General features: G+C 50.6%; 1 protein-coding gene and 1 pseudogene across 1 annotated transcript; both read right to left on the bottom strand.

Moving 5' to 3' along the window:
• Positions 1–211: 211 nt before the first annotated feature.
• On the bottom strand, positions 212–2,672 carry SRARP (steroid receptor associated and regulated protein). Its single transcript, XM_032760980.2, has 2 exons — positions 2,473–2,672; positions 212–933 (listed from the first exon to the last, which is right to left on the bottom strand). The coding sequence occupies exons 1-2, from the start codon at positions 2,552–2,554 to the stop codon at positions 506–508; spliced, it is 510 nt and encodes a 169-aa protein (XP_032616871.1). The 5' UTR covers positions 2,555–2,672; the 3' UTR covers positions 212–505.
• Positions 2,673–9,833: 7,161 nt separating this feature from the next.
• Positions 9,834–17,254, bottom strand: LOC116813780 (TBC1 domain family member 3K-like; annotated as a pseudogene).
• Between the last annotated feature and the right edge of the window lie 9,394 nt (positions 17,255–26,648).

Below are 26,648 nucleotides of genomic sequence, written 5' to 3'. Positions count from 1 at the left end.
GAGGGCGGATTTTCTCAGGGCTGGCCCCTTCTCATCTTTTAGATCACACTTTGTTGCCTGCGCAGAGAGGCCCTTCCCAAGCACTGCATCAGGAAAGGTCTTCACCCCAATCACTCTCCATCTAGCATCCTGTTTCAGTTCCTGCAGAGCATTCGTCACTGTTCAAAATCATCTTCTTTATTTATTGGGTTACTTTATTTATTTGGGGTGGGTTCCCTCCACCCCAAAAATACCAGCTCCAAGAAAAACCATGGTATCTCCCCAGCACTTTGCAGGGCCTGGCATGTGGAAGATGTACCAGTAATATTTGCTGTATTAATGAATGAGTCTCTTCATGTGCAGGTGCCTTATCCTGCCTCTGCCACTCGACGGATGTTTCAGATGCCCCTTAGCGGATCTAATGATCTTTCCTCGGCTCAAGCACAAAAGACTCCCGCTTGGCTGGGGAAGCAGGGCCAGGCCCTGGGAATTGCAGCCTCTGGGCATCAGAGCTTGGCCCTTCCAGCTAATCGGCCTGCCCACAGACACAAGAGGAGAGGGCTTTCAGCGAGTCCTTGACTGTTCCCCAAGTTGAAGACCTCACAGGTGCAGCCTTCACGGGTTTTCCCTTAGCCTCAGGAACCTCCTGGGGGCAGAGCGGGCTGACCGGGAAGGGAGCTGAGGCCACAGCCCCTCTGCAGAGTGGCAGGGTGGCCCTGGCCTGGGCAAGGCATCCCCCACCCATGGGGGTCACCCGAGTCAGATGGGGCCAGTTTTCCCCACAGAACACGATGTAGGTCTTCATTGGTGGGGTGACAAGCCCTCGATTGGGACTGGGGGCTTGGGGTGGTGATGGGGTTGCTGCCAGGGAGAGCTGCTTCCCATGGGTGCAGTCAATAACAAAAGTCAGGTGAGCCGTGGGGACGGTCTTCTGATGCCTGGCCAGCTTCCCACCTAGAAGGGAGGAAAAGACCAAAAGTTAGCACAAGCAAGGGACTTTTTTTTTCCCCCCTGAGACAGGGTCTCACTCTGTCGCCCAGGCTGGAGGTCAGTGGCTCCATCGTGGCTCACTGCAGCCTCATCCTCAGGGGGCTCAACCCATCCTCCCATCTCAGCCCCCTAAGTAGCTGGGACTACAGGCTCATGCCATCACACCTGGTGAATTTTAAAATTTTTTGTAGAGATGAGGTTTCCCTATGTTGCCCAGGCTGGTCTCAAACTCCTGGACTGAAGAAATCCTCCTGCCTCAGCCCAATCAGTACTGGGATTACAGGCGTGAGCCACTGCACCCGACTGGGACATGGTTTCCTGAATTCATTTGTTTATTCGTTCGATAGGGTTTAACTGAGTTGGTTGATACACCAACAGAGGAGGACAGTCAGGGTTTAAGTGTATAGATTTCAGCATCAGAGAGACCTGAGTTCTAGTCTCCATTTACCATCCATCCATCTGCCTTCCAGGAGCACAGAGTCCAACATGTCAGTGCCTCTCAGCTTTGCTGTTCCCATGAGCTGCCTGGGGAGCTTGTTAAAACGCAGAGTCTAGTGCAGCCAGGCTTGGGTGGGGCCTGAGACTCGCGTTTCTAACAAGCCCCCAGGGGATGCCAATTCTGCTGGTCCATGGACCATATTACGAAAAGCACAGTCCTCAACCCAAGAGAGGAAAGCCCTGGCCATCTTTGCAGGTGAGGAAACTGAGGCTCAGCCTGCACAAGTGTTGGTGGGTCTCAGGGAGCATCTTGCTACTCTCCCCCTCCACACATAATCTTGTCCACAGCCTCAGAGAATCCCATCAGTGCCTGGTGGCATCTGCCCTGGCAATCCCCCCGCTCAGAGCCCAGCACAGGGTAGAGGGATGGACAAACCAGCCAACAGACTTATCAATGAAGCAGGTGTCTGAGCAAGTGTATCTGAATCCAAAGCCTGTGCTCTTAAAAAGGTAACTTTTTGAGTTACCCAAATAACATACACATCCATTCTCTTAGCTACGTGCTGTTAACCACGACGTGGGCTCAGAAGGAAGCTTATGTTCTAGAAGGTTGGCTAGCACAGGAAATAAAACAAGCCCGCCCTTGGCTTGAGAATCCCAGCAACCCAAGGGAGGCAGCATGTTTGCCATCACACCCCCACCCACCCCCAGCTGGTCTTTCTTTTTCTTTTTTTTTTGAGATAGAGTCTCACACTGTTGCTCAGGCTGGAGTGCAGTGGTGTGATCTTAGCTCACTGCAACCTCCGCCTCCTGGGTTCAAGCGATTCTCCTGCCTCAGCCTCCTGAGTAGCTGGGATTATGGGCACCCGCCACCACACCCAGCTAATTTTTTGTATTTTTAGCAGATATGGGGTTTCACTATGTTGGCCAAGCTCATCTCAAACTCCTGACCTCATGATCCGCCCGCTTCGGCCTCCCAAAGTGCTGGGATTACAGGCATGAGGCACCGCACCCGGCCCCCAGCTGGTGGTTCTGTGGGGCTGGGGTCCCTTTGCCACCTCTTACCGGAGCTGGTCTCCAGGCCCGTCTCACAGATGGTGCCTTTGAGGTCGGCTCTCCAGTCCCTGGGGTCTTCTGACGGGGCCATGTGGCTACTTCGGCGCCTGCCTGGCTCTGACAGAAGAGGAGCTGTCCTTGGCCACTCTTCCAGGATGTGGCTCCCCCAGTGCGGGACCAGACCTTTTATACTGACCGGATCCGGATTCTCTGAGTGCATATTCCATCAGGAGCCAAAGGAACTGGCCCAGAGCAGTCAGGGGATCGCTTTGATCAACAGGGTTATGTCAACAGGATTATTGTTGGGTCAATGGGAGGCAGGCCTCCTACCAAACAGACCAAACAGACACTATTTCTACCAAGTGCAGCTGCTTCCTGATTTAGGATGGGCCTCTGGAACCGTCTCATCCAGCCTCAGTTTCCCAAACCTCAGTCATTATCCAGTGATTCCACCAGTGTGGCTTTTTCCCCTGTCTAGGAACTGTACGTAATACTACTTAATTCACATGTCCTTGAAGTCAGCCAACTGTTTTTACTGAAAAAGAAGTACACTTGGCCAGGCGTGGTGGCTCACGCCTGTAATCCCAGCACTTTGGGAGGCCAAGGCGGGTGGATCACAAGGTCAGGAGATCAAGACCATCCTGGCTAACACGGTGAAACCCCGTCTCTACTAAAAATACAAAAAATTAGCTGGGTGAGGTGGCGGGCACCTTTACTCCCAGCGCTCCGGAGGTTGAGGCAGGAGAATGGTGTGAACACCAGAGGTGGAGCTTGCAGTGAGCCAAGTTTGCGCCACTGCACTCCAGCCTGGGAGACAGAGCGAGACTCCGTCTCAAAAAGAAAGAAAGAGAGAAAGAAAGAAAGAAAAAGAAAGAAAGAAAGAAAGAAAGAAAGAAAGAAAGAAAGAAAGAAAGAAGGAAGAAAAAGAAGAAAGAAAGAAAGAAAGAAAGAAAGAAAGAAAGAAAGAAAGAAAGAGAAAGAAAGAAAGGAGAGAGAGAAAGAAAGAAAGAAAGAGAGAAGTGCACTTTATGTATGTATGTATTTATTTATTTATTTTGAGGTGGAGTTTCGCTCTTCTTGCCCAGGCTGGAGTGCAATGGCACGATCTCAGCTCACCGAAACCTCCATCTCCTGGGTTCAAGTGATTCTCCTGCCTCAACCTCCCGAGTAGCTGGGATTACAGGCATGCACCACCACGCCCGGCTAATTTTGTATTTTTAATAGAGACAGGTTTTCTCCATGTTGGTCAGGCTGGTCTCAAACTCCTGACCTCAGGTGATCTGCCTGCCTTGGCCTCCCAAAGTGCTGGGATTACAGGTGTGAGCCACTGTGCCTGGCCGGAAGTGCACTTTATTTTAATTTTATTATTATTATTATATTTTGAGATGGAGTCTTGCTCTGTTGCCCAGGCTGGAGTGCAGTGGTGTGATCTCAGCTCACTGCAACCTCTGCCTCCTGGGTTCCAGTGATTCTCCTGTGTCAATCTCCTAAGTAGCTGAAACTACAGGCGTGTGCCACCACACCTGGCTATTTTTTTTATTATTTTTTTTTTTTTAGTAGAGATAAGGTTTCATCATGTTGGCCAGGCTGGTCTCAAACTCCTGACCTCAAGTGATCCGCTTGCCTCAGCCTCTCAAAGTGCTGGGATTACAGGCGTGAGCCTCTGCACCTAGCCTATTTTATTTTATATCTGCTACTGGCCCAGATGAAAGAAATGCACTTTAAAAGGAAATTTGGGGCCGGGCGCGGTGGCTCACGCTTGTAATCCCAGCACTTTGGGAGGCCGAGGCGGGCGGATCACGAGGTCAGGAGATCGAGACCACGGTGAAACCCCGTCTCTACTAAAAATACAAAAAAAAAATTAGCCAGGCGTGGTGGCGGGCGCCTGTAGTCCCAGCTACTCGGAGAGGCTGAGGCAGGAGAATGGCGTGAACCCGGGAGGTGGAGCTTGCAGTGAGCCGAGATTGCGCCACTGCACTCCAGCCTGGGCGACAGAGCGAGACTCTGTCTCAAAAAAATAAAATAAAATAAAAAAAAAAAAGGAAATTTGGTATTGCTATATTAAATAGAAACAGTATCACTTCCAGAAATAAGAGGTACCTATGCCTCGTAGCCAAGTTGGCCACCAAAGATGTCCAAGCCTTAATCCCCAAAGCCTGTGAATATATTACCTTATTTGGCAAAAGGGACTTTGCAGATGTGATTAAGAGTATGAATTTTGAGAAAAGGAGATTATTCTGGATTATGTGGGTGAGCTCAATCTAATCACATGAGTCCTTAAAATTGGAGAACCTCGCCGGGCGTGGTGGCTCACGCCTGTAATCCTAGCACTTTGGGAGGCCCAGGAGGGTGGATCACCTGAAGTCAGGAGTTCGAGACCAGCCTGGCCAACATGGCAAAACCCCGTCTCTACTAAAAATACAAAAATTAGCTGGGCGTGGTGGCACACGCCTGTAATCCCAGCTACTCAGGAGGCTGAGGAAGGAGAATCACTTGAACCTGGGAGGTGGATATTGCAATGAGCCAAGATCGCACCACTGCACTCCAGCCTGTGCGATGGGAGCGAGACTCCATCTCAACAAAAAAAAACAAAATTGGAGAACCTCTTCTGGCTGGATTAGAGAGATGTAATAACAGAAGAAGGCCAGAGAGATATGAAGTGAGGACTCAACCCTCCCTTGCTGGCTTTGGAGGTGGAGGACGGGGTCCTGAGCCAAGGTATGCCAGTAGCCTCTAGAAGCTGGGAAAGGCAAAGAAAGGGATCCTTCCCCGGAAATTCCATGAAGAAACCTTCCTGCCAACACCTTGATTTTAACCCAGTGAGACCCACATCGAACTTCTGACCTACAGAGAAAAAATTTATGCTGCTTTAAACTACTGCATTCCAATAATTTATTTAGTATCAATAAAAAACTAATACACTGTGCAAATAACAAAGAAAATAAAAAAATTTAAATTTTAGCTAAATTTTGTTGCCTGTGTTACATGACTTAAAAAGTAACTGGGTAATTTATATCTTACTACAATGTCTTGCTTTCTTCAGAGTCTCACTGTTGCCCAGGCTGGAGTACAGTGGCACAGTCATGGCTCATTGAAGCCTCGACCTCCTGGCCTCATGCAATCCTCCCACTTCAGCCTCCTGATTAGCTGGGACTACAGGCTCATGACACCTCACCTGGTTAATTTTTTAAAAAACGTTTTGTAGAGATGGAGGGTCTCACTATGTTGCCCAAGCTGGTCTCGAACTCTTGGCTTCAAGTGATCCTCCCATCTTGGCCTCTCAGAGTGCTGAGATTACAGGTATGAGCCACCATGCCTGGCCTACAGTTTTTTTTTTTTCTTTGAGACGGAGTTTCGCTCTTGTCGCTCAGGCTGGAGTGCAATGGTGCAATCTCGGCTCACTCCAAACTGCAACCTCCGATTCCCAGGTTCACGCGATTCTCCTGACTCAGCCTCTAGAGTAGCTGGGATTACAGGTGCCTGCCACCATGCCCAGCTAATTTTTGTATGTTTAGTAGAGATGGGGTTTCACCATGTCGGCCAGGCTGGTCTCCAACTCCTGACTTCAGGAGATACTCCCCCCTTGACCTCCCAAAGTGCTGGAATTACAGGTGTAAGCCACTGCGCCTGGCCCCACAATTTTTTTAGAGAAGTAACTGGACACGCATGATAGCAGGCACCTCTGATACTATAGGACAATAAGGGTACTTTATGTCTGTGGTCTCCTACCCCAAAACTCCTAACCCCAGTCTAAATATGAGAAAAACATTGGACAAATCCAAACTGAGGAACATTCTGTAAAATACATGTACAATCCCCAAACTCTCAAGATCATGAAAAACAACGGAGACAAAAACTGTCACAGACCAGAAGGGACTAAAGAGACATGAAAACTTGCTACAGTGGAAGTATCCTGGATTGCTTCTTGAAAAGGGCATTACAAAAATACTTGTGAAATCTGAATAAAGCCTGGAGTTTAGACGCTAATAATGTACCAATGCTGCTTTCTTAGTTTTGACAAACATTCCATGGTCAAGTAACGTGCTGACAATAGGGGAAATTGGATGTGGCGTGTACAGCTGTGTACAACCGTTGCAGCTTTTCAATACATTGGAAATTGTTCCAAAAATTAAAAATTATTATTGGCCAGGCACGGTAGCTCACGCCTGTAATCCCAGCATTTTGGGAGGCCGAGGCAGGTGGGTCACTTGAGCCCAGGAGTTCTAGGTCAGCCTGGGAAACGTGGTGAAACTCCATCTCTACTAAACATACAAAAATTAGCCAGGCTTGGTGGTGCATGCCACAATGCACAGTGCACAGCCATAGCTCACTGGAGCCTCAAACTCCTGAGCTCAAGCTATCCTCCTGCCTCAACCTCCCAAGTAGCTAGGAATACAGGTGCATGCAACTATGCCCAGCTAATTTTAAAAGTTTTTGTAGAGACAGGGTCTCGCTATGTTGCCCCGGCTTAAAATTATTATTATTATTATTTTTTTTTTTTTTTTGAGACAGAGTCACACTCTGTCACCCAGACGGGAGTGCAGTGGTGCAACCTCGGCTCACTGCAACCTCTGCCTCCCGAGTTCAAGCGATTCTCCTGCCTCAGCCTCCTCAGTAGCTGGGATTATGGGCGCACACCACTACGCCTGACTAATTTTTGTTTATTTTTAGTAAAGACAGGTTTCACCAGGTTGGTCAGGCTGGTCTCGAACTCCTGACCTTGTGCTCAGTCTGCCTTGGCCTCCCAAAGTGCTGGGATTACAGGCATGAGCCATCTCACCCAGTCAAAAATTATTTTTTAAACTGCCCATGGTGGCCCATGCCTGCAATCCCAGCACAATGGGAGGCCGAGGCAGGAGGATCCCTTGAAGTCAGAAGTTCCTTGCCAGCCTGGGCAACATGGCAAGACCCAGTCTCTATAAAGACTGGGTGGCTCGGCCCTGGTGCAGTCACATAGGTCCCTGCTAGCTGAGCTGAAATTAAAACCCATTCAGGGCCCGGCGCAGTGGCACTCCAGCCTGGGCAACAAGAGCGAAACTCCGTCTCAAAAATAAATAAATAAAACTCATTCAGTCTGGCTCCTACGTGGCTCATGGGGCCTGTGGACTGGACTCTCCTTTTCCCTCCACAGTTCACGAGCAAATCATGCAGGTGGCACCTTCATAATGATCCTGAGGTGACACTTCTCACCACCTGCCTTCTCCCACCTAGTTTGAGCACCCTTCATCAATTACCTGGACTACCCAGCTGGTCCCCCTTTTCTCCCAGAAAGTGTGATGTGGCCTGTTAACGCCCTCTGTTAACAGCTGAGCCCTCCTCTGCCCAGGACCCTCTGCTGGCTCCCCAGCTGCTCTGAGTAACAGCTAGAGCTTTGCAACAGCTGCAGGCGTTTGAAGCTGGGACTTCTCTCCCTGAGCTGCCTGCCACTCTCCCCTGCTCACACCAGGCCGGATGCAAACTTCTCCTCTGGGTCTCAAGCATACCGATCATGCTCCTGCCTCAGGGCCTTTGCACGAGCCATTCCCGCTGCCCGGAATGCTCTCTGGCCAGAGAGCTGCTTGGCTGACCCATCACCTTCTCAGACCTTGCCTGGAATTCTTGGCTTCAAGTGATCCTCCCGTCTCGACCTCTCGAAGTGCTGAGATTATAGGCGTGAGCCACTGTGCCTGGCCCACATTTTTTTTTTTCTTTTTTCTTTGAGACAGAGTTTTGCTCTTGTCGCTTGGCCATGCATCTAGAGGGCATCCAGCACAGAGTATGTGCTCAAAACACAGGTGAAGAAGGACAATCCACGAGACAGCTGTCCCTCTCCCAGGACCCTGGGAAATGCTGGGGATGTGGAAGATGTTCGGATGTCAAGAGGAATAAGGTCTGGTGTCTGGGCTCTCATTTGAGTGCTCTTCCTGTTCACAGGAGTGGATGGGCTGCACAGTTGGAGCAAAACCGAGGTGAGTTTTAAGGGCCACTGAGCATCTTCCCCACTGGCAGTCTTTCTCAGTGTCCTGGGAGATGCACAGCTGTCTCCTGTGTTGTCCTGGATCCCTGGAGGATGGGCCAGGCTTGGAGGTAAAGGAGAGCTCAATGGGGAAGGGGGCAGAGAAGGGACTGCCCAGATGTGACACATCTGGAGTCTCCAAATCTGCACCAGGACAGATGAGTAGAGCTGCATTTTCCCACCCTGCTCATGTCGGCCTTTTGTGAACTTTGTTTCTGCCCTGTCTGCATTGCCCTTAGGTATTCATTGCAACCTGTTATCACTGGAATAAAAATGGCCATAGGCATTCTGCCCTTCCTTCACCTCTCTCTTCTCCATCCCTTCCTTCTTCCTTCTTCATCTGTGTATTGAGCACATACTCTGTGCTGGACGCCCTCTAGATGCATGGCCAGGGTTGTCCTCATTGATGAGGCAAGATCTGAGCAAGGTTTGTAGGAGGTGATGGGTCAGCCAAGCAGATATCTGGGCAGAGAGCATTCTGGGCAGTGGGAATGGCTCGTGCAAAGGCCCTGAGGCAGGAGCGTGATCTGTATGCTTCAGGCCCAGAGGGGAGGTGTGCATCTAACCTGGTGGGAGCAGGGGAGAGCAGCAGGCAGCTCAGGGAGAGAAGTCCCAGGTTCAATGACCTGAGGGCATTGCAAGGCTTTAGTTCTCACTCAGAGGAGCTGGGGAGCCATTGAGCAGTGCAAGAGCCAAACTGAATGGGTTCCAATTTCAGCTCAGCTAGCAGGGAGCTATGTGACTGAACCAGGGCTGAGCCAACCCACCTATGCATGAGTGACAGCACCTCACGGGTTCCAGAGCTCGCATGTCCATGGTCCAGCTTAGTGCCTGGCACATCGAGAATACTTGAGAAGTGGCAGCTAAGGACTGTTGCCTCAGGAGGGTCTCTTCTCATTTCCAAAGCTGTCTTCTGCTTGGTGAAATGCACACAGACACTGGGCAAGTATGTGTTGAGCTTCTAATCTCTCCCAGACACCGGAGACACACAGACTGACCAAGTTCCCTGCCCTTGGGCTGCACTCCCCTTGAGGAGACAGATGATGGGGACATGTAAGGAGCTAAGACATCCTGAGCTGGGAAGGAGGGAAGCAGGGGCTGAGGGATGGAGGCAGCTGGTGGGGGCAGGTGGGGGTGGCCAGGATGCCTGGAGCCCAGGATCGGGACCGGGGCTGGACTCTGCACTGCTCTGCTTGGGGACCTAGCCGGGCTCTGAGTCATGAGGGCAGACAGTGGCCAGGGTGAGGCTGGCGCAGTGCAGCCCCTTCCCCACTGCTGAAGACGCCACCTTTGTGGGGTGGGCGCGCAGGCTTTGGGGAATTGAGAGCCATCCTCATCCTAGAGGTGGTTGTTTCTGGAAGCAAAAATCCAGGGTTTATGCTCCTGGGACAGGGGAACCCTGGGGCCTTGCGTCCTCTCCATAACCTTTGCATTGGGCAGCGAAGGCGTCTTCCTGTTGAGTCTGAGGGAGAGAGAAGTGGTGTCACTCATGGTGTCAGCTTTCATCTCACTTAGTCCTCACAGTGGCCCTGGGAGGTAAGGACCACGATCAGCCCAATTTACAAATGAGGACACTGAGGCTCAGAGAAGTTACATGGTTTGCCCAAAGTGACACACTAAGTGGCTGAATGGGATTGAACCCAGGTCTTTCTGAGATAGCCCAAGCTGTTGATGGAAGCCTCTGGCTCATGGATGAGGAGGTAAAGTGAACAAACACTTTAGAATGCTTATCTGGGGATGGGGGTGCAGGGAATTGAGACTTCTATGGGGCCTGAAAGATTTACAGTTGTCCCTCGCTGTGTGTAGGGGAATCAGTTTCACCACCTCCCACAAATACCAAAATCCACAGATGCTCAAGTCCTGATATAAAATGGTGCAGTATTTGCATATAGCCTAAGTACATCTTCTCGTAGACTTTAAATCATCTCTAGATTACTTTGCAATCACATGTCAGATAATGACATTTCAGTCCATGCCAGAATGCACATAGGATGGTGGTCCCGTAAGATTATAATGGAACTGCCCTATACAGGTGCACCATCTCTAAAAATTGATGTCTCAGAAGAGATGGGGTTTTATATTGCCCAGACTAGTCTAGAAGCCCCGGGCTCAAGCGATCCTCCCAGCATGGCCTCCCAAAGTGCTGGGATTGTAGATATGAGCCACCACACCTGGCCAGGTGTACCATTTTTTTTATCATTTATACTGTATTTTTATGATCCTTTTCTGTGTTTAAATACACGAATAGCCACCATTGTTTTTGTTTGTTTGCTTGTTTGTTTGAGACAGAGTTTCACTCTTGTCGCCCAGGTTGGAGTGCAATGGGGTGATCTCGGCTCACTGCAACCTCTGCCTCCCAGGTTCAAGCGATTCTCCTGCCTCAGCCTCCTGAGTATTTGGGATTACAGATGCCCGCCACCATGCCCGGCTCATTTTTTTTGTATTTTTAACAGAGATGGGGTTTCACCGTGTTGGCCAGGCTGGTCTCGAACTCCTGACCTCAAGTGATCCAGCCGCCTCGGCCTCCCAAAGTGCTGGGATTTCAGGCGTGAGCCACCACGCCCGGCCCCACAAATAGCTGCCATTGTGTTACTATTGCCTACAGTACTCAGTATGGTAACATGCTGCAGAGGTTTGGAGCCCAGCAGCAACCAGCTCTACTATTCAGCCCAGGTGTGTGTTTGGCTGTAGCCTTTGGAGGAAGCTAAGGAGAAGTGACCTAAAGGCAGATGGTGAGTCTGAGGTGGGATCCCAGGAGAGGTACAAGAAGTTAGGCAAAAGCGGATGAAATCTGAATAAATTTCACTATGTTAATATAATTACCGCATTAATAACTTTAGATAATAGTTAACATTATTATTTAGTTAACAGGATTGCACCCATGATAAATTAATTTTTTTAAAGAGATAAATTCTCACTCTGTCACCTAGGCTGGAGTGCAGTGGTGCGATCATAGCTCACTGCTTTCTGGAACTCTTGGGCTCGAGCAATCCTCCTGTCTCAGCCTCCTGACTAGGTGGGACTATAGGCACATGCCATCATGCCTGGCTAATTTTTTTTACTTTTCTCTAGAGACAGGGTCTACCTATGTTGCGCAGGGTGGTCTCAGACTCCTGGGCTCAGGTGAACCTGCCTCAACCTCTCAAATTGCTGGGATTACAGGTGTGAGCCACCACAGCCAGCCCACATTTCTTAGTTTGGACAAATGTGCCATGGTAATGCACAATGTCATTACTAGGGGCAGCTGGGTATAAGGTGTAGAGTACACTATAGTGTCTTTTCAATTTTTCTGTGTATTTAAAATCATTTCAAAAGTAAACATTTATTTTAAAACATGAAGGTGGTTATCCTTCCATGAGTGTAAAGTACAAAAGACAGGATCATGGTGTCAACAGAAGTCAGGACACTGGTTGTGGGGCCGGGGGCGCTGGAGGGGCTGGCCATGATTGGCTTTGTGATCTGGGGGCTGGTGTGTTCCATCTGTGAATGTCCTTCCAGCTGCACACTTACCAGGGAGGCAAGTCATGTCTTAATAAATTTTCTTAAGTTTAACACCAAATAAAATGAGAATGAAAAGCTTGTTTGGGTTGTGGGGATTCGGGTGCTTATCCAGCCATGAGCCCTGGCCTAGATGCTTCTAGATGCCTGGAGGGAACTGAGAACATTCCAAGTAGAGGTGGCAGAGCCAAGGCCCTGAGATGGGAACACACTGCTGCATGTCTCTAGCTGTGAATGGGGTCCCCTGGTCAGAAGCAGTGCTGTGTGCCCTGCAGGGCCGGCAAGTCCATGTCCACATTATGGCTCAGTGCAGTGAAAGCCAATCTCAGCCCCTTCCGCAGTGTGACCAGCCTGCCAGCAGGTGGCCAGCTGGTCCTCCTGGGAAATTGTGCCATCTCAGGGACTGGGTGCGAGTCTCTTGTCCACAGACAGGGCACTCAGCTGTGGTGTCAGCCTGGTGAGCCTTGGTAAGGGCATGTGCAGGATGCTGAGCCTCTCCTGTCCCCATGACCGTCAAGACCACTTGCTCGGTGGGCGCATCCAGCAGGTGTGGTGGCTGGGAAAGAAGCAGGCTCCATCCACAGGGCGTGCCGTTTTGCTCAACTCAGGACCCACAGCATCCCCCGTAGTAATTCTCTTCGGTGGGAGCACTGGGAACATGAGCCACAGATACCTTCTGAGTCTGAGCTGCTGAGGCGAGGGCTGCAGGGCGCCCTGCTGTCAGGAAAGCCTGCATCAGCAGCTGGAAGGCACGTGGTGGGGGCGCCTCCTGCGGCTGCAGCAGTGGCCGCGAGGCTTTGGGATCTTGCCCAGCTTCTGCAAGGTGAATTGTGACAGCGCAGAGCTCCGCAGTGCCAGGGTCCCCTGCATGGTCATGCTCACTGCAGCTGGGAGCCCGCCACACCCCTGGTGCCCCTCACTTCGCAGGGCTGGGGTCTAGTCCAGACCCCTCTTGGCTTGGGAATTGTGCCTTGGGAGAGGGACACTGTCCCACAGGTTGGGACAGAGGCCCGAGGCATGCTGCTGGCTGGCCGGGGCTGCGGGGACGCCATGCTCACCTTTCTCTCTCGTGGCCTTGATGGGACTGGCTTCCCCATTGAACGGGATTTTCCGAGGTGTCTGGGGCTGTGGTGCAGCTTGCGGGGTGCCACCCTGACTCCTTCCAGACATGCCAGTCACTGGCCACCGAGGGGGCCAGACACAGGTGCCATGCTGCAGTGGGGGTATCTCCCGACCTCCCTTTTAGTTCTGATGGGCCTGGGAAGGACCTGGTTTCAGGGTCCCCATGGGCTTCCTGGTCTAGGCTGTCCCATTGTCCTGGGGCTGTCCAGGACACATTTGGAAGGGACTTGGACGCAGCAGCTCTGTTCAAAATCATAACGGGGGGCAACAAGGGCCCCCACATCCAAGTTCTTAGGGATGGAGCTGTGGCATGGAGTTCCACTGGAGGAACCTCCAGGAAACCCGAGGTCCCCCCTGAGCCAGGGCCAGGCTGGGCACACCCTGATCCCCGGTGCCGCCAGAGAATGGCCTGCTGCCCTAGGCTCCATGGAAGCCCCCTCATGCTACTGGGCCTTGGCCTCACAGACAGTCCCAACAGGACAGGGTACGAAAGGACAAGGCACTCATGGCGGGGAAGCTGACCAAACGGGCCACCCATGGCGGGGAAGCTGGCCAAACAGGCCACCCATGGCGGGGAAGCTGACCAAACAGGCCACCCATGGCAGGGAAGCTGGCCAAATGGGCCACTGGAACCGAGTTGTTGGGCCAGGAGGGGCCTGCCTGTCCCCCTGCCAGAGGGTCTTCCTGCCAGGTGAAGCCAGCACAGGCCTGGGTGCCAAGGACCCTTGCTCGGGTTTGGCTGAAAGAGAAACAGACGTGGTCAGCATCTCCAGTGAGCCCACACAGTCCTTTCTTGGCTGGGTTCCACCTGCCTGGGTCTCTGGAGTCCTCAGGGTCTCTGTGTAGCCTCTGTGGTCTGACACTGAGGACACACCTGCAGGCTGCTGATCCCAGAGGGAGGAGTCTGTGCCTCCTGTGGTGGGAAGCTGTTGGGGTACAGGAGGTGGCTCCTGGGACTGCCCTCCCCCAGGGTTCAGGCTGGCTGGGGGCTTCCTGCCCCATGCCCTCATCCCAGGACTGTTGGGCCTGGGATACAGCCTCCAGTCAGAACTCAGGTGGGAGGGGCCCTGGCTGTCACCCAGTCCCCTCACCACCTCACATGGGGGCCTGTTTCCATGATGGATGAGGGAGCCTAGATACAGAGTCCCCTCTGCTCTCCTGGGCTGCCCAGTCCGTGCCAGGACTGACCGTTCCCACACCTGGCTGAACTCTTGGCTCTGGCTCTGGGCCAGGGGTTCCCCCTGTGCCCACCCCCTAAACGCTCTGGTGGGGGGTCAGGGACATAGATTCCCTTGTCTCCCTGGCTCAAGGCTTGTTGTCCTGGCACCCTTGGAGGGGTGTTCAGGAGTGAGGGGCCTCTGCTGTTCTCTTAGGCGGTCAGTGTTCGCAGGGAGGGGTGGGGGGGTCCCACAAATGGATCTGGTTCCTCCAATGCCCCTGAGCACCCTTTGAGGGGGAGAGTGGGACATGGTGGAAAGTGGGAGGGGGCTTGTTGGAGAGTCTTGCCCACATCCCCCTCCTGCTTGCACAGCACGTCCGGTACACACACACTGAGCACCTGCCCTGAGGACCCGGGGGCCTATTGTACTTTCTTAGAGTCCAGGAGGAAGAGGAGGGAGAAAAGGTGAAGAGGAAGGCCCAAGTAGTAGTGTTGGAGGTCCTGGGCACTCCCCAACTACTGACTGTCCCAGGGGGTGACTCGGGAGGGGACCTGGTGCTGCAGGCCACCTGGGGGTGGCAGGTCCCCACGCTTCCCTGTTTCCTCATAGAGGCCCGAGGGTGTCTGAGAACTGCATCATCATCCAGGGCCCAGGTGTGGGAGAACCGGTCCTGAAAACATGCCCACGGCCACACCTGGACATCTTCATGAGGTGCTCTAGGGACAGGGTGGGCATCAGGCCAGGTGAATTCCCTGGGAGGGGTCAGAGCCCATACCCCGTTGCTACCTCAGCATCTCCCACTGGGGAGTGTTGGATCCCTCTGTGGCCACCCCAGGGGTCCAGATGTGCACAGGAGACTGTGGCTAGGGGGCAGCCTGAGCAGGGGAGTGCTCACCACACTCCCAACTTTCATCTGGGTCATGTGGGGGATGGGCTCCCACAGGAGGGGGTATGTCACTGTTCCCTGCCCAGCCCACCCAGCCAGACCTCCCTCTGGGCCAGAGAAGAGGATCATGGGGACAGTGTGAGGAAGCTGCCACCGGGCCAGTCAGGATCTGACCCCTGTGCTCCCCAGACTCCACTGGGCACACATGGACTTACTCCTCTGAACCTTAAAGGCAGTGCGTGCCATTGGCATGAACACCTGTTCCCCTTCTAGCAAATACACGTCCCAAAGGCTCTGGGTGAGCCCGAGAGAGAGCTGTGGGGACAGCAGGTGTGGGAGGACCTGGCCCTTCCAGGCTAGGGGCTGGTGGCTCGAGCCGGGCCCACTGGGGCTTCAGTTCCTCAGTCACTGACCCTTCCCATGAGGGTCATCAGACCCCTTCAGGAGGCTGGGTCAGACAAGGTCTTGCAGCTCCTCATGGGGGAGCACTCATTTCACTGGGGATGTGGCTTCTGGAGAGAGGGGCTTCCCCAGGACTTGAGGCTTTCTTGAGCCCTCCCAAGTGGGTCCTGGCCCAATCTGCCCATGAGGCTGGGCCTGAGCCCCAGCCTCTGCCGTGGGATGACCCCTCTTGGGTAGAGGGCTTTACTTGTGTGTCCTGCAGATATCTGCCTGTACCTCTTGTGGGCTGGGGGTGAGCCGGACCCCTGGGCGGGGAGCAGGGCCCTGCAGGGCAAGGAGGGTCCCTGAGCCAGGGTCTCCCTGTGCCCCCTTACCCCATCGATCAAGCTCCAAAGCAACCAACCTAATGAGGAACCCTGAACGCATAGCCCTTCCTTGTCCTGATGGGAGGGACAGAGGTGCTCAGGTCCCTCTGGGCTGCCCTAAAAACCTCCCTCTTCCAGGGCCCTCTGAAGACCCTTCCCCAAGTGCAGAACACCGGGCGGTGTCCAGGGCTCCTTACACCTTCCCCTCCCCACACTCCTGGTGGACACACTGTCCTTAGCCCTGCTCTGCGGGAACTGGCCCCAGTCTCTGTGCCTCTGTCTCCTCCAGGGCAGGAAAGTAAACCCAACTCCAAATCCATGGAGAACCCCACGACCCAGGTCAGGCCCTGGCTGGACCTCACCCTCTCACCAGCCGCATGAGGGTCTCCAGCCCCTGGCTTCTCCGGCCCCACAGGATGCAGAGCCTCTGGGGGGACCATAAACTCACTGCGTGCCTCATGGTCTTGGGGTATGACGTGGGTGCCACATGCTCCTGGTGGTCTTGGAGCCCCTGGACCCTTGGGCTATTTGGGCTGTGGAATCCTGAGAAGCCCCTAGCCCATCATGAAATCAGTCTGCTCCCAAGATGTGGAACCATCAGCTGGAAGAGCTGGACAGCTGCAGAGGCCCCTGAACCCCGAGGTCTCCCACCCTCTCATCTGGTGACCCCACCATGCGGCCTGGGCCCTGGGGAGGAGGGGTGGGAATATCCCCTGGAGCCTGGCTGGAGGTGCTCCTGGAGGCCTCCTGGGCCAGGGTGCTGGGAGGGCAAGCCTGACTTTGAGGCCATGACAGAGGGCGGGTGCTGGGCTTCGTGGTGGTCTCCTGGAAGTGGGGTCGGGCCAGGGGACACGGGATGGGGAGATGTTGCCATCAGGGCTTTATTGGCCCATCTGTGGGTACCAAAGGCAGCTGGAGCCCAGCCAGCTGGAGGGCAGGACCCTCAGGGAGGGGAGAGTCAGCTGTACAGCATCAGAGCCAGAGGGCGTTGCTCCAGGACACAGAGGGTGGCCACGGGGATGATGAGATGCCCTCTGCTGATGGGGGTGAAAGGCATCTGACTCAGGATCTGGGGGTCCCGGTTCAGCCCCGGGACCCTCAACAGAGACATCCTAAAGGCTCCAAACAAGCTGGCAATACAAGGAAGGTGCCTTCACTGAAAGTTGAGATCACCTGCCCAGGGTGGCCGTCCCCGGATCTGGCTGTGTGAGGCCCTGGGGGCAGCTGTCCACCTACCCTGCGGGGAGTGCCTCTCACGAGCCAGCACCTGGGCCAGTGCCCAGAATATGTCCTCCTCAGGCAGATAGAGCAGGAACAAGGCAGCAACGTGGCTCAGGTCCCTGCAGCAGCCTACCCCCGGAGAGAGCCACAGTCACGATGGAAAGACATCACCTGGGAGGGCTGAGGTCACCTGGGAGGACTCATGTCAGCGGAGAGGGCAGAGGTGACTGGGGAAACTTCCTTTGAAGAAGAGGCTTCCTCAGGATGCAAATTCATTTTGTGACAAGAGCCATGTCCATCAGGCATTTCAACAACTTGTCGAAAATGTCTCCTGAGAGCACCGTCCTGCGTGTGACACTGCCAAGCTTTGGAGCCCAGTGGCTGCCCTTAGTTCCTGGATCCGGGAGACTTATGGAGCCTGTGCCTGGGGCTTTCTAGGGGTGGAGGTGGTGGGGTAGGGGAAAGGGTGGGAGAGGGGGCCTTGCATGGCAGAGTGCAGGGTAGGAAGCCAGCCAGGGACCTGTTTGCTGTGACTGCTCCCATCCCCACCCTGACCTCCAAACCCACCCCTACCCCACCCTGGTGCAGAGTCCGGCCTGGGCAGGTGTCCTCTGCTTTGGCCTCGGCAGATCACAAGGAGGGAGCCAGCAGCCCGGCAGGTGCACCACTCGAGCCAGTGGTGACCTACAGCTTCTGCTTCATGGAGTGTGGGGCACCCGCCCAGGAAAGCCCAGGCACACCCCACACCCCTGACCTTGAGGGCACGGGGAGGTGGGGGAGCAAGGTCCTTTAGCCCCGTGCATGTGTCCTGAAAGGTGGTCTAGGAGTCCTGTGTGCACCTGTCCAGGGGGGCCCAGAAGCCTGAACAGTGGCAGGGAGGGAGACAAGGAGAGAGAGAGAAGTGGAGAAGAAGGAGAGAGAAAGAGAGATGGGGAGAAGGGAATGAGATCGAGAGAGAGGAAGAGAGATGGGGAGAAGGGAGTGAGATCGAGAGAGAGGAAGAGAGATGGGGACAGAGACAGGAGGCTGAGAGGAAGAGGGAGAGAGGCAGAGAGACACAAAAGGCAAAGAGAGAGACAGGGAGAGAGAGGTGCATGAGTAGGAGTTCAGGTCACTCTTGATCCCAGTTCCCAATGCAAACTTAGGTCGCTATCACCTAGCCACACATGCAATAAAGTCTTCTGCCTGCTGCTTATAGCCCCCAAGAACCCCTTCTCCTGGAGAATAAAATATATATATTTTTTGAGACAGAGTCTCGCTCTGTTGCCCAGGCTGGAGTGCAGTGGTGAGATCTTGGCTCACTGAATCCTCTGCCTCTCAGGCTCAAGCGATTCTCCTGCCTCAGCCTCCCGAGTAGATGGGATTACAGGCGCCTGCCACTGCGCCCAACTAATTTTTGTGTTTTTAGTAGAGAGGGGTTTCATCATGTTGGCCAGGCTGGTCTCGAACTCCTGGCCTCAGGTGATCCGCCCGCCTCGGCCTCCCAGAGTGCTGGGATTAGGAGTGAGCTACCGTGCCCGGATGAATAAAACCTTTGGCGGCTGCCCTTCCTCACTGGATTTTGGTTGTGTCTTCTGATAAACCATGATGATGTCTCTTTGTAGGAATGTTATCGATAAAGAGCCAGATTTGAGGAGGAGTGTAACATGAGGCTTTCCAAACCATTCTCAGCTAAAAGTTTTTAAAGTAAAGTTTTAAACTCTTTAGTAGTTGGATCACTGGCATCATCGGTGCTGATGCTAGCTCCCTTTTCTTTCTTTGATTCATTGTTTGAATCTTTTGAGGATCAAACAAGCGTGAAGTTGAACTGAATAGCGCCTTCGCTCTTGATAGTCACATTCTCGGTAACTGGATTATACCTATAATAAAGGAGATAGATCAGAACCACACTCCTTTAGCTGGGCTTACCCCAGCTAAAGTTATGCACAGAATGTGTGAATCGTTGGGATAAATGTGGCGCATCTTCCTAAAGAGATGAAATTTTAATGTTGAGTAATTTATTATTTTTTAATACATTGATTAATAAAGAACAGACATGGATATACTACAAAATATGAACAGTTTTTTTAAATTTTTTTTTTCTTTTTGAGATGGAGTCTCCCCCCACTGCCCAGGCTGGAGTGCAATGGTGTGATCTCAGCTCACTGCAACCTCCGCCTCCTGGGTTCGAGTGATTCTCCTGCCTCAGCCTCCCGAGTACCTGGGATTACAGGCGTCCGCCACCACACCTGGCTAATTATTATATTTTTAATAGAGACAGGGTTTTTACCATGTTGGCCAGGCTGGTCTTGAACTCCTGATCTCAAGTGATCCACCTGCCTCAGCCTCCCAAAGTGCTGGGATTATATGCGTGAGCCACTGTGCTCGGCCTGGGTTTTTAAGATTAAGTATACAACTTCAAAAGAAAATTAGTTCTTGTCGTGGATACTCACATGTCTCCTGGAATCTGAATTCACTTGTCTTCCATCAGGGTATATGGGTGGCAGGGAGCAGTGGCTCATGCCTGTAATCCCAATACTTTGGGAGGCCAAGGTGGGCGGGATCACTTGAGATCAGGAGTTTGAGACCAGCCTGGCCAACATGGCAAAACCTTGTCTCTACTAAAAATACAAAAATTAGCCTGGTATAATGGCAGGTGCCTGTATATATTAATGCTTATTGCATTATTTTAATAGCAAAAAAAGAAAACAACTGAAGTGTTTATCAGTAGGGAATTTATTAAATTATGATAGTCATAAGCTAATATTCTATTCAGCTATTAAAAGGAATGATGTAGATTTCTATTTGCTAATATGGAAAGATTTCTTGATACTTTATGAACTACAAAAAGCAGGGTGCACATCAGAATGTATAGTATGATTTATCTGGCAAAGTGAAAGAAATAATAGATAAACTTTATATGTAAAAACGGATCTCCTGGCTGGGCGCGGTGGTTCACGCCTGTAATCCTAGCACTTTGGGAGGCCGAGGTGGGCAGATCACCTGAGGTCAGGAGTTCCAGACCAGCCTGACCAACATGGAGAAACGCTGACTCCACTAAAAATACAAAACATTAGCTGGGCTGTGGCAGTGCATGCCTGTGGTCTCAGCTACTCAGGAGGCTGAGGCACAAGAATTGCTTGAACCCAGGGGGCAGAGGTGGCAGTGAGCCGAGATCGCGCCACTGCACTCCAGCCTGGGTGGCAGAGTGAGACCCTGTTTCAAAAACGAAACAAAATCAAAACCTTTATATGAATGTTCATTGGAGCGTTATTAATAACAGCAAAACTGAAAAGAACCCAAATGTTCATCAGCTGAAGAATCAACTGTGGTGTATTCATACATTGGAATATATTTGACAATAAAAAAAATGCTGAAGTACTGACACATGCCACAGCGTGAATGAACCTTGAAAATCAAGTGGCTGGGTGCGGTGCCTCACACCTGGAATCCCAGCACTTTGGGAGGCCGAGGCTGGTGGATCACTTAAGGTTAGGAGTTCGAGACCAGCCCGGCCGACATGGTGAAATCCATCTCTACTAAAAATAGCCGGGCGTGATGGCATGCACCTGTAATCCCAGCTACTCGGGAGGCTGAGGTAGGAGAATTGCTTGAACCCAGGATGGGGAGGTTGCAGTGAGCTGAGATCGTGCCAGTGGCACTCCTGCCTTGGTGACAGAGCGAGACCCTGTCTCAAAAGAGAAGGGAAGGGAAGAGAGGGGAAGGGAGGGGAGGGAAAGGGAAGGGAGGGGAGGGGAGTCGAGTCACAAAAGACCACATGTTGTATGATTCCATTTGTATGAAGTGCCTAGAATAGGCAAATTCATAGAGATAAAGCAGATTAGTGGTTGTCAGGAGCTGAGAGGGGAGGAAGGAATGGGAAATGCCTGTTAATGGACATGGAGATTCTTCTGGGGATAATGAAACTGTTCTGAAATTAGTGGTGATGGTTGCACAACTCTGAATATACCAAAAACCACTGATCTGTACACTCTACAAGGATGAATTGTATGTATGTGAATTATATCTCAATAAAGTTGTTGTATTTTAAGAAAGGAAATAAGCTCTATCCTGCCTTTCCTCAATGAACTATATTTTCAGGTAACCACGTAACCCTGATTGATGTGGGGAAATTCCTGTTTACAGAAGAATTCCAGCTCATAGATGTGGAAAGAATGATAGAAATGCATTATTTTACAACCCCTAATGAAATCAATGACTCAGAGATCTTCAGAAGAAAAACCCATTGCTTGGAAGGTTGATGGGGAAATTCCCAAAGGGAAAGTCAGATTGCTGCCACGCAGACCCACCAAGGGGGCCCACGATGTGACTTCCCAGAAGCGCTCAGCAAAACCTGTGAAATGCTCCTACCAAAAAAAGTTGGATCTGGGCCGGGCCTGGTGGCTCATGCCTGGAATCCCAGCACTTTGGGAGGACAAAGTTCAAGGACTGCTTGAGCCCAGGAGTTCATGCTCAGCCTGGGCAACATAGCAAGACACTGGCTCTATAAAAAAATTATTAAAAAATTAGCCAGGCACAGTGGTGCATACCTGTAGTTCCAACTACTTGGGAGGCTGAGGCAGGAGGATTGCTTGAGCCCAGGAGTTTGAAGTTGCAGTGAGCCATGATCACACCACCACACTCCAGCCTGGGTGATAGAATGGGATCCTGCCTCTAAAAAATAATAATAACGGTAATAAATTTTAAAAAATTAGACCCAGGCCTGGGTGTGGTGGTTCATGTGCATAATCCCAGCACTTTGGGAGGCCAAGGCAGGTGGATCACTTGAGGTCAGAAGTTCAAGATTAGCCTGGCCAACATGGTGAAGCCCCACCTCTACTAAAAATACAAAAATTAGTCGGACGTGGTGGTGCATGCCTGTAATCCAGCTAGCTACTCAGGAGGCTGGGGCATGAGAATCGCTTGCACTTGGGAGGCGCAGGTTGCAGTGAGAGAAGATTGCACCACTGCACTCCAGCCTGGGTGACAGAGTGAGACTCTGTCTCAAATAAATAATAAAAAGTTAGACCTGAATGTACTCAGGCCTTGAGGACTTATTTACAGAAAAGAGGGAGACAGAGAAGCTAGTTAAATGACAGTATAAGGAAGGAAACAGAGAATTCCAGAATGTGGGAATTCTGTGGGACAACAGTACCTATTTCTGCATCAAGGCAATAAGAGGGAACAAACAAAAAACAAGGAAAGGAATGACTTTGGAATAAAAGTGACTCAAAAGACAATTTTAAAAACACCACCACACAATTGTGACTGTGGTGGGAGGACTTTGTATGGATCCTGATTTGAACAAAGCAATCATAAAAAGACACTTGGAGACAATTAGTAAAATCTGATTATGGCTGAATATTAAATTATTCCAAAGAATAATTCTTCACGTTGTTAGGCATTGTGGAATTTTTTTTACAGTTGCACACTGAAGTATCATTACCACGCACGGTGGAATGACATGATCTGGGATTTGCTTTAAAATACTTCTTCAGGCTGGGTGCAGTGGCTCACGCCTGTAATCCCAGCACTTTGGAAGGCCAAAGCGGGTGGATCACCTGAGGTCAAGAGTTTGAGACCAGCCTGGCCAACATGGCAAAACACCATCTCTACTAAAAATACAAAAATTAGCTGGGTTTGGTGGCACATGCCTGTGGTCCCAGGTACTCAGGAGGCTGAGGCAGGAGAATCACTTGAACCTGGGAGGTGGAGTTTGCAGTGAGCCGAGATCACACCACTGCACTCCAGCTTGGGCAACAGAGTGAGACTCCATCTCAAAAAAAAAGAAAAAAGAAAGGAAGAATATATTAAGAATATGTAGCAAAACTTAACTATTGAATCTGGATGATGGAAATAGAGAAAATGTCTTATTACTTTCACTTTTGTGTAATTTATAACATTTTCAAAATGGATGGGAACTAAAAAGTATATGCCAAGGATTTCTGGGAAGAGTTAAGAAAACCATTTCACGACAAGTAAACAGAGGAAGAAAAGCAATATTTATGAATTAATATGCTGCTTTGTTATATAATTTGTGACTTTTAAGATTTGTGCAATCAAGTTGGTAAATTAAATTGTATAAACAGCCATTCGTCTATCAACAGCTCTTCAAGTTAATGTCTACAAGGTTTAACTATACTTTTTCAAGTTTATGTCTACAGGGTGGCCAACTGCTTAAAAAGTTATCCTTATAGGGATAATGCAGTGTTGCCCACATGTGAATAGTAACTGAGCTTTGGGGGGGCGTTAGAGTAGAAAGTGGATGAGGTTTAGGCTGGAGACTCTGGAGATGGTGAGGGGTGCTGTCTGTCACTTTGGCGGCTGACTGAGGGTGGGGTGGGGCAAGAATAGTGGAGGGGAGAAGCTTGGGGCTGAGGGACCTGGTTAGTCATATAACTGAATCAATGGCACCTAATGAGAAACCAGGCAAGTTGTAATCATTCACTCACTCAATCAACACATGTATACTTAACTCCTGTCCTGTCTCAGCCATCAAGTGCAAATTCTTGGATTCCTCTTCTGTATATTCTAAGCAGTTTCTGGCATCTCCACTCAACTTCATTTTATAAAGGCCACTGTTGATCCAGATGTTAATCAACCAGTTGACCTGTTAGAACCATTTCCAGCTGGAACTTTAAAACCCCAAATCTCTGTAATATATTATATTGATAAATTCAGCCAAACGTTATGTTCTTTCCTCTCTGCACTAGCACCCATATTCCCGAGGCTAAGGGAATATGGGTACTATAGTATGTACTTAGCTAAGGCTTGTTTGTTTGTTCGATTGTTTTATTTTGTTGTAGAAGCCATATCCTCCTTGGTCAGACTCTGTGCCTGTCTCCTGGAGCATCCTGGAATCTGACTTTCATTATAGATCTGGAAACAAACAATGGGCAGTGGAGTGTTCATGAGAATTAGATTCTTCTTGCAAAATAACTTCCCTGGGTGAGGTCATTACACACTCCCCAGAGAAAGCAGAATCAGCCTGGTCAGATGGAAGGAGGGGCTGCTTCTATCAGCAAAGGAATCTCACTGGACTTTGGATATCGGTAGTCAGGGAACACAAAATCATCTGCATCCACCCAAACATCCCTATTTCAGTTCCTGAGAGCCACTTTTTCCTGTTCTATGCACCCGGTCAGGCTGTGAATACAGCATACATAACAATTACATTGCAAATCAGCAACACATGGGATGAACTGTCTTCAATTTTTGGCTACACAAGCCCTGTGGCTATAAGAGATGATACATCTATTGCAGTAGTCAGGAATGACCCCAGGTTATCTGACCCTGCCTTGAGCCAAGAATTTAAACCCCAAATCTTTTCTTATTTGAAGCTCTATGGTGCAATTATAAACAGCCATGACCTTGCTTGCCAGCATATATCAGCCAAAAGCAGCAGGACTATGGCTGCAGCCTCACTTCCTTCTTCCAAATCCCACTAACTGGCAGAATCCATCCATATCTGGGATTCTAATTGCAGCTGAGTCTGGGAAATGCATTTTTTTTTTTTTGAGACAGAGTTTCACGCTTGTTACCCAGGCTGGAGTGCAATGGCACAATCTTGGCTCACTGCAACCTCCACCTCCTGGGTTCAAGCAATTCTCCTGCCTCAGTCTCCCGAGTAGCTAGGATTACAGGCATGCGCCACCATGCTCAGCTAATTTTTTATTTTTAGTAGAGACAGTGTTTCTCCATGTTAGTCAGGCTGGTCTCAAACTCCCGACCTCAGGTGATCCACCCACCTCGGCCTCCCAAAGTGCTGGGATTACAGGTGTGAGCCACCACGCCCGGTGGAAATACATTTTTTTAGCTTTTTAGATTCTGGAAAGAATGGATGCTGAGTCCTGACTGATCACATCTAACACAGATAGACCTGGGGATAGATTTGTATGCTTAATATTGGGAAGACAAGAAGATTCCTAACAGATCTGCTATTATTCTCCCTGTAAAAGAAGAGGTGAAATACAAGTGTTGGTAAGGATGTGGAAAAATTGGAACCTTTGGGTACTGTTGGTGGGAATGCAAAATGGTGCAGCCACTATGAAGAATGGTATATGCAGATTCCTCAAAAAAGTAAAAATAGAGCCACCATAGGATCCAGAAACCCCGCTTCTGGGTCTTTATCTAAAAGAATTGAAATCAGGACCTTGAAGAGATATTCGTGCTCCACTGTTCATTGTAGCATTTATTCACAACAGCCAAAATGTGGAAACAACCCAACCAAGGGTTCATCAACAGACGAATGGTTAAACAAAATATGGTATATACATAAGATAGAATATTATTCAGCCTTTCAAAAAGAAATTCTGCAAAATTTGACAACAGTGATAAACCTTAAGGGCATTGTGCTATGTGAAATAAGCCAGTCACAGGAGGACAAATCCAGCATGATTCCACTGTAAGCTAAAAATAAAATCCCAAGTCCCCCACTGACTGAACGGACCTCCTTTTGGCTAAGGGGACCCCAGAAAAACCTTAGAGACTGAGTTCCCAGCTACAACAGGGTGGGAGGTTAGACACGTGATATGGTTTGGCTGTGTCCCCACACAAATCTCATCTTGAATGGTAGTTTCCATAAACCCCACGTGTTGTGGGAGGGACCCGGTGGGAGGTAATTGAATCATGGGGGTGATGACCCCCATGCTGCTGTTCTCAGGATAGTGAGTGAGAGTAAGTTCTCAGGACATCTGATGTTTTGTTTTGTTTTTGTTTTTGTTTTAGATGGAGACTCACTATTTTTAGTAGAGATGGAGTTTCAGCATGTTGGCCTGGAACTCCTGAGCTCAAGTGATCCACCCCCTTTGGCCTCCCAAATTTCTGGGATTACAGTCATGAGCCACCACGCCCGGCCTTTCTGATGGTTTGATAAGGGGCTTTTCCTCCTTTTGCTCATTCTCCTTCTTGCTGCTGCCATGTGAAGAAGGATGTGTTCGCTTCCCCTTCCACCATGACTGGAAGTTGCCTGAGGCCTCCCCAGTCATGCTGAATTGTGAGTCAACTAAACCTCTTTCCTTTACAGGTTACCCAGTCTTGGGTATGTCTTTATTAGCAGCGTGATAATGGACTAAAACAACACACTTTGATATTAGTGTTTTTTACTTATTTATTTATTTTTTGAGACAGCGTCTCACTCTGTCACCCAGGCTGAAGTGCAGTGCCGCAATCTTGGCTCACTGCAACCTCTGCCTCCCGGGTTCAAGAGATTCTCCTGCCTCAGCCTCCTGAGTAGCTGGGATTACAGGTGCACGCCACCATGCCCAGCTAATTTTTGTATTTTTAGTAGAGACAGGGTTTCACCATGTTGGCCAGGCTGGTCTCGAACTCCTGACCTCAAGCGATCCATCCGCCTCAGCCTCCCAAAGTGCTGGGATTACATGTGTGAGCCACCATGCCCGGCCCTATTTGTGTTTTAGACATAACAACTGATGAGCGTTAAAGTTAAAATAGAGACAATAAGACTGACAGAACAGACTGTGGCAACAAAATCCCAAATTATAGACAGGACCTAAGGCTGTGCCAGGCAAGGGTTAAGCCATGCACTCTTACCTTAA

The sequence above is a fragment of the Hylobates moloch genome, unplaced genomic scaffold (assembly GCF_009828535.3).
Source record: "Hylobates moloch isolate HMO894 unplaced genomic scaffold, HMol_V3 SCAFFOLD_9, whole genome shotgun sequence".
In the NCBI taxonomy this organism is placed as follows: domain Eukaryota; kingdom Metazoa; phylum Chordata; class Mammalia; order Primates; family Hylobatidae; genus Hylobates; species Hylobates moloch.
Note: the sequence above shows the minus strand (reverse complement) of the source record. Positions and strands in the feature narration are given on the sequence as shown.

What these genes read in the sequence shown, in the direction of transcription:
- SRARP (XM_032760980.2), bottom strand. Translation starts at nt 2,554, where the DNA reads ATGGCCCCGTCAGAAGACCCCAGGGACTGGAGAGCCGACCTCAAAGGC. An exon ending in GGGCCTGGAGACCAGCTCCG is followed by an intron (nt 934 to 2,472) that starts GTAAGAGGTGGC and finishes CCTCCCTTCTAG; the next exon opens with GTGGGAAGCTGGCCAGGCAT.